Consider the following 7,071-nt stretch of genomic DNA (forward strand, 5'->3'; position numbering starts at 1 on the left):
GCCGCGCGCAAAGGCTCCTACGTGTCGGCCTTCCGGCCGGTGGTCAAGGACGCCGAGAGCATCGCCAAGCTCTACGGCAGCGCCCGCGACGCGTACGGTGCGGGTCCGGCCCGTGGGCCGGGGCCGGGAGCGGGGGCCGGCGGGGGCTACGTGAGCCCGGACTTTCTGAGCGAGGGCAGCTCCAGCTACCACTCTGCCTCGCCCGATGTGGACACGGCTGACGAGCCCGAGGTGGACGTGGAGTCCAACCGCTTCCCCGACGACGAGGTCGTCCAGGACGAGGCTGAACCTGGCGCGCCCAGCCTGGGAGGAGGCCCCGACGGCGACCCACTGACCGGACCGCCGTCCGCCACCTCCTCCGGCGCTGATGGCTCCGCAGACTCGCCCGCGGGCAGTAGCCCCCAGCCCAGGCGCCGCCCGGGGCCACCTCCCTCCGGCCGGTCCGCATTTGGGGACCCGATAGCCGACGACGTGGTGCGGAGACCAGAGAGGAGCCCCCCAAACAGTGGCTACGAGCTGCGAGAGCCTTGCGTGCCGTTGGGGGGCCCCGCGCCGACCAAGGTGAGCCCCGCGCCCGCCCCGCTGGGGGCGCCGCTCCGCTCCCTGTCCGCGCCGCGGGGAGGCGGGCCAGGCCCCGGCGGTCTGGTGGATCTTGTTCTGCGCGGCGGCGGTTCGAGCCTCCGGCCCTGGCTGCTCCCGGCGGGCCCGGCCTCGGGCGCACTGTGGAGCTGGGCTCTCTGGGACCCCCGGTGGAGGGTTTCAGATGACCTGGGGGAGCTGCCCGGGCAGCGAATTTAGGGAGTTTGTGTTGATGACAGAGCCAACCCCGCTCCGACAGAAAGAGGGGCTGGAGGAAAACCGAGGGAGAGAAAGCAGGAAAAGGCGTCCAAGGGAGAGATTAGAACTATGGCTGGCCAGAGGGCTCCCTCCCCGAGCGTGTCAGATGTGGGGAAGAAGAGTAAGGAGAGGGGGTCGGTGCTTCCCCCCCACCAGCCTGGACCTAGCAATACAGTTCGGGATCCCCATAGCTATCCCCCCCCAGCCCCCTCCCTCAAGCTCTCCTTGAGTCATCCCAAGAGTCCTCTCTGGGGTAGCTGGTGGGAAGTAGTGGAGACTGTGTAAGGCGGGAACCCAGCTGGCACAGGCATGGCGGGGTGCGGGTGGGGTGGGGGTGGGGTCTCAGGTGACAGGGCCGCGTCGTGGGTGGGGGTGGGGGTGGAAGGTACAGCTAGGCCGAAGCGTTGCCCTCTTGAATGTGGGTGCGAACATCTGTATATTTCCATTCGGTTCATTAAAACACGAATCGTTAACCGGATGCAAATGGCGTCATTTATGCCAGGGACCGAGCGGGCGCGGGTGGGCTGGAAACTGGAAACAGAGGCGGGCGCAGGGCTGCGGGCGGGCGCCGGGGACCGGGTCCGGACCTGGGAGCTGCTTTGTGTTGGGGTAATGTTCGGGCTACGGAGGGCCCTGGCTCGGCCCCACGGAGACAGACTCCCTCCGGGGCCGCCAGTCTGTGGCGTCAGCGTCGCCACCCGCTCGGTGTCCCTTCGGTACGGTGGCGCCGGGCTGGGCGGCCGCAGACCACTACCAAGTGCCCCCTAACCGCCTGTCCTTTCTCGGCCGCCGCCGCAGGTGTACGCGCCCGAGCGGGAGCAGCACGTGAAGAGCGCGGCGGCTACGCTGGGGCCCGCGGCCTCCTACCTCTGCGCTGCCCAGGCCCACGGTAACGCCGGGGCCCCGTGGGCCGGGGCGCGGGGACTTCCGCGAGGCGGAGGGTGGGGCGGAGGAGCAAAGGAAAGAGGGAGAAGAAAAGAAAAAAATAATAAAAGAAAGGGGAGGCAAAGCGAACAACTTCCTCCATTCGGTTACTAAAAAGAGGATAAAAACACGCCTTGCGCACGCGCGCGCGCGCACACCGACACTCCCACACACACACAGGCACTGGGTTAGAACCTTTTTTAAAAATAAGGTCTGGCTGAAGGACCTTCTATTTGTTCAGCAAGTGGTTTGGGCCGCGGAGCCTTCAGGGACCCGGCCTGGCTGCGGCGGGAGAGTCGGGGCGTCGGCCGCGCTCCCGGATGGGGTCACTGGGAGCCCCGGAGTAGCTGTGGCCTTGGTCAGGGCCACCCCACAGGTGGCTCCCGCAGGGGAGGGTCTGGGGACTTCAGAAATCCCAGGGGGCCCAGGCAGCCCGCTGAGGAAAATTCAGTGCCCCATGTCCCCCCCCATCCCCCACTCCCCCCCCCCCCCCCCCCCCCCCCCGCAGGTCGCTGCGGGGGGGCGTCCTCCCCCGGCGGCCGCGCGCGCTCGCGGTGCCCCAGTATCTGCGCCCGATGTAGGTCGCTGGTCCCTGGTGTGCTCGGCTCGTAGGCCGGCCTTTTGCAGAGGCAGGGAGCGGCGGCGCGGAGGCGGTCCCCGGGGCCTGCCACGCGGGCGGGCGATGGAGCCGGCAGCCGGGGGCACAGCGCCTAAGGGCGCCAGCCCAGGCGCACAGCTTGGGAACAGCAGCGGGCCCCACGCCTTGAATTAGGGCTCGAGCGCAGCTGAGGCCGGATCTCGGGGTCACGGCTTCTTTGCCTCTCCTTGAAACTCGGTTTATTGCCTTTAAGAGCCGGATAAGGAAGACAATCACTCGACTGCAGAAGATTTGGAGACGAGGAAAGCTTATCCAGACCAAAGGAGTGTCTCCCAGCCCAGTCCTGCAAATACGGACCGAGGTGAGCGCCAGGATCCCTCGCCCGTCACGCCCACCCCGGAGCCGGGGTCTAGGACGCCCAGGTTCCCAAGGGCTTGCGTGGAAAGGTGTCCGTGCAGCTGTCAGCGGCCATCTGTCCTCTTCTCCGGCTTGTGAAAATACTGACGCCGGCGAGGGGGAGCCCAAGTTTCTTGAGTTGCTACTTCTTGGTGCCTTTGGGGTTCTCTGGGTAAAGGAGGGGGGCAAAAGGAAATGCTGTACTCCTTCGCCATTAGAAAACAGGTCACCTCCTATCCTGATTGCCCCAGTCTGTGTGCGTTGGACCCAAGACGACAGGAGGTGAAAAGGTCACCGACCAACATCCGCCCAAATGGCAGGGCAGCCTCTGGGCGGTGCTGGATTCCTCTAAAGGCAGAGGGCCTGGAGTGGACCCCTGATTATCACCGCTCCGAGGAAGTGTAGTCTTTTCTAGGAGGGAACCCCTCTGACCCTTCCCCTTGTGTCCCAGGTGAAGAGGGACTCACCTTGGATGTCTCTGGCACTCAGCTAGTGGAGAAGGACATTGAGAACCTGGCCAGAGGTGAGGCAAAGTATGTGAGGTGGGAGTTGCGCTGGGGTGATTGTGGGGGGAACTGTCCCTTCCAGCAAATGGGCCCTTGCTCCTGTGTGGGAGAGTGTGGGGAAGACACTCTTGGGGGAATTTGTTCCTTTTCACTGAGTGGAGAGGACAAGTCTCCTAGACGCATGATCCTGGTGCTGAGGTATGAAGGTGTGGGTGGGAGGTTGAGCCAGCCCCAGAGGTCTATTGAAAGTTTTCGATCCCCAAGGCCTTGGAGATGATCAGATTAGTGTAGTAAGAAAGAAAGGAGAAACACTTCTCAGAATGGATGGGTGCGAACAACCAAAAGGGACCGTCTGCCTCACCTCACCTCCAATTTCCTGGAAAAAAAAATGACTTTTCCTTTAATAGTGAGATTGCAGGGTATTTATTTTAGGAGTGAGTGAGGTGAAAGATCCCCTCTGGCATGAATGCACCATTCTCTCCCTATCTTCCCTCTGCAGGGGGTTGAGAAAGAGGTTTTTGGTTTGGTTTGGTTTGGTTTGGTTTGGTTTTTAAGAGTGGGATCTGCTGCCCATCCTACAACAGGGTGTGTGGGTTGAGGCCCAGAGAAAGGCAGCCTGTCACTCCACTTTGCCCCTTAGCATTCCTGTGATTTATCTCCTCATGGGGGAGGGTCCAGATATCAACCATTCACCTCTAGGTCAAGACAGCCCCTGGGGCTGGTTTCTGAGCCTGCTGCCCCTTATAGCTCTCCAGCCCAGCTCAGGGATGGAGGAAGGAGAGGACTATTGTCCATCTCCCACTCTGCCCTGTTACAAAGTTTGCTCCTTAACCATTACCTCTCAAATCATTAGCTTTTTATATGGGGAGATGGGGTGTCTTGGCTTGAATTTGGGGTTCCAGAGACTTCCTGAAATTGTAGGCAAGCTCTTGTGGGTATGTGTTTTTGTCCAGGAAGATGACCCAAAGCTTTGACCAGACCCTCAGAGGTCTTGGGTACTTCTTTGCTTGGTTACTGTCGCTATTTCCTTTGAAAGGGTGTTGAAAGGAAGCCCTCCTGGGCCAAGTTAGGAAGAAATTAAAGCATTATCTCCCCTGGGGGAAGAGGCAGGGCCTGGAGCCAGGGCCTGGCAGTTCAGTGTGTACTCCCTAATCCTGGAGGTAATTCTCCCTCGAGCTGCAAGCTGCTTTCCCCAATCTTTGGGCTACAAACGGGAAAGCCTGCGTGCTGGGGATCTCTGTCCGAGGGGTCCTAGACCTGGGTGCCTCCCTAAACCCTAGAGACCTTCGACCCCATCTCACCTCCCACTCTCGCTCCTTCCCAGATGAGTTACAGAAACTCCTCCTGGAGCAAATGGAGCTCCGCAAGAAGCTGGAACGGGATTTTCAGAGTCTCAAAGGTACCCCAGACTGGCCATACTGCCCCCTACCCCGTCTCAGAGCGCCATCCTTTTTGACTCCCTTAGGGTGCGGGGTAGGGGGTGGGGGCCGGTGCGGAGGTAGAGGTGGGGGGACACTGAGACTGGCGGCCGCCAGAGCCTCAGAACTCTTGCAGTTCTGGGTTCTAGGGAGGCCCAAGGGGAGGGGGTAGGAAGCGGTTCTGGGGGAGGAGGCTGTTCGGAACAGCTCTCACTTAATCAATTTGCACAGATAATTTTCAGGATCAAATGAAGAGGGAATTGGCTTATCGAGAAGAAATGGTACAACAGCTGCAAATTGTCAGAGGTAAGCCGGGAGTCAGGTGAGCTCATGCACGGGCTGTAACTGCCTCTCGTCTGGCAGGAGCCGCAATGTTGGCTCAGTCATTTGGATTTAAATTGAAGGTAATTTAACAATTATTTTTTTTATTTAATATCCTTTGTAAACTCTGATTAGCCTCAGAATGGCAAGCGAGCCCGGCAAACGGCTTGCAGGCATCATTACAGGGAGTGATTGAACTTCTTATCGCGGCAATTTCCATCGTTTCTAAATTAAAAATCGAGGCGTAAAATTACCTGGGAAGTAATGCCTAAGTTTGCTTTAATTTTGGTTAGATCCGTCTGCCTTTAAGCGCCATCTCAGGCCATTTCCTCCCTCCGCCAGGCTGCAGTTTGGAGCGTCGGGCCTCCCCACCCGCGTCCTCCCACTCCCCACCCCCCACCCCCAGTTGTTTGTTGCGCGCAGCTGGGGCCTGCGACCGGGTGAGGCCCCGGCGGTGACCGTGGCCTGATTGCCGCATGTGTTTCCTCACCCGCTGCGCCTTACGCCTTGTCTTCCAGACACCCTGTGTAACGAACTGGACCAGGAGCGGAAGGCGCGCTACGCCATCCAGCAGAAACTAAAAGGTGCGGAGTCCTGGAGACAAAGGCCCAAGGGGTGATGGGTGTTGGCCAGGCCCTGCTGGTGAATGAATGAACTGTGGGAACTAGTGAGGGGGGAAGGCCGGGCCTACGTCTCTCATAAACTGAGAGGACCTCAGTGGGAAATGATGTGCCTTGTAGCACAGTAGGGTAAAAAGGGGAGAGCGCTCCTTGAACTCAGAGAACTGGGAAATCTGCCGTGGGGGCTCATTCCTGGCCGTGGGAAGACCGATCCTTCTCGCTGGGGCTCAGTTTCTTCTTCTGTAAAATGGGGCTACGGAATGGGGGCAGAGGGGCGGTGCAAGGAGGCGATCGGGTCTCCCCCCCTCTGGGCTCCCTCCTTGTGATAAACGCGGCCGAGAACTTCTGAGCTGGGCTGGGCTGGGGGAGGGTGCCGGTGCGCATTGCGGCCGAGGCCGGCGAGGTGCCCAACGTGGTCCGTGTGTGCGGCTATCTTCCCAGAAGCCCACGACGCTCTGCACCACTTCTCCTGCAAGATGCTGACGCCCCGCCACTGCACCGGCAACTGCTCCTTCAAGCCCCCGCTGTTGCCCTAGGGCCGGCCCGGCCGCGCCTTCGCGCCCTCAAGCCATGCTGCTCATGTCCTGTAAATACCCGCGGCCGCGGAGGCCCAGAGCGAGGAACAAGCCATTCGGATCGGACCGATGTAAATACGGCCTCCCGCCCGCCGGCTCCCTTCCCGGGCTCCCTAGCCCAGGGCCCCCAGCTCCGTTTCCAAATGTAAATACTGCCTCACCCCAAGGCTGAACTCCAGGACATGGAACCTCAAGGGTAAACTGGACCAAAAGAGGGGAGAAAAGGGAAGGGTGGGGGGTATCTCTCCCTTCCACTGTCCAGCCCTGGGCCCCAGGGTTGTGAATACCGTGCAGCAACTTCGCGGGGGTCGGCCCGCGCTGCCCAGTCCGGTCCACTTCTGAAACACTGGTTCCTAACGACAAAGTGGCTATGTGCAATGGATATAAATGTATTGTGAGTCTCTTGGTTCAGTACTGGGTTCACTTTAATTTGTTTTTGCTGTAAGTTATTTTGCTTCCCCTCCTGGCCCTACTTCCACTTCCGTTTTGCATCCCCATTTGGGTTTTGCTTTGTCTATCATTCGTTGTAACTTCTTGGTGTAACAGCACTTTAAAAGGGCGACAACCGACTCACGAGATGGCGGCCACCTTGAGCCTGTTTGGGGAAACCATTCTGTATCTGTGACTTTGTTTTGTTTCTAATAAAACAACAATGGCAAAAACTGTGACTTCCTGTACTGTGGGGGTGGGGTGGGGTGGAGGAGGGGCCGGGCGGGGGAGGAAGGTGGACTGAGCGCTTCACAACAGGTGGGCATCGGCGGCTGGGAGCGCCTTAATGAGCCCACCCCCACCCAGGGCTGGGGACGTCCCTCGGTTTTTGCGCCTCAGAGAGGAACCCAAACCCAGGTCTGAGACCCAGACGGGGCTTTCCCGCCG

At 60.0% G+C, this 7,071-nt stretch overlaps 1 protein-coding gene across 1 annotated transcript in view; it reads left to right on the forward strand.

The window, feature by feature from the left end:
- SKOR1 (SKI family transcriptional corepressor 1) overlaps positions 1-6,851 on the forward strand; it is an 8,874-nt gene extending 2,023 nt beyond the window's left edge. Inside the window, exons 3-10 of the mRNA XM_030889078.2 lie at positions 1-561; positions 1,636-1,726; positions 2,613-2,720; positions 3,207-3,278; positions 4,586-4,660; positions 4,911-4,985; positions 5,519-5,584; positions 6,062-6,851. Coding sequence (XP_030744938.1) covers positions 1-561; positions 1,636-1,726; positions 2,613-2,720; positions 3,207-3,278; positions 4,586-4,660; positions 4,911-4,985; positions 5,519-5,584; positions 6,062-6,156 — 1,143 coding nt within the window. The 3' untranslated portion in view covers positions 6,157-6,851. The remainder of the gene's footprint in view (positions 562-1,635; positions 1,727-2,612; positions 2,721-3,206; positions 3,279-4,585; positions 4,661-4,910; positions 4,986-5,518; positions 5,585-6,061) is intronic.
- Positions 6,852-7,071: the final 220 nt, after the last annotated feature.

This window comes from Echinops telfairi, unplaced genomic scaffold, assembly GCF_000313985.2.
Source record: "Echinops telfairi isolate 266 unplaced genomic scaffold, ASM31398v2 ScPeMD7_7475;HRSCAF=8513, whole genome shotgun sequence".
Classification (NCBI taxonomy): Eukaryota; Metazoa; Chordata; class Mammalia; order Afrosoricida; family Tenrecidae; genus Echinops; species Echinops telfairi.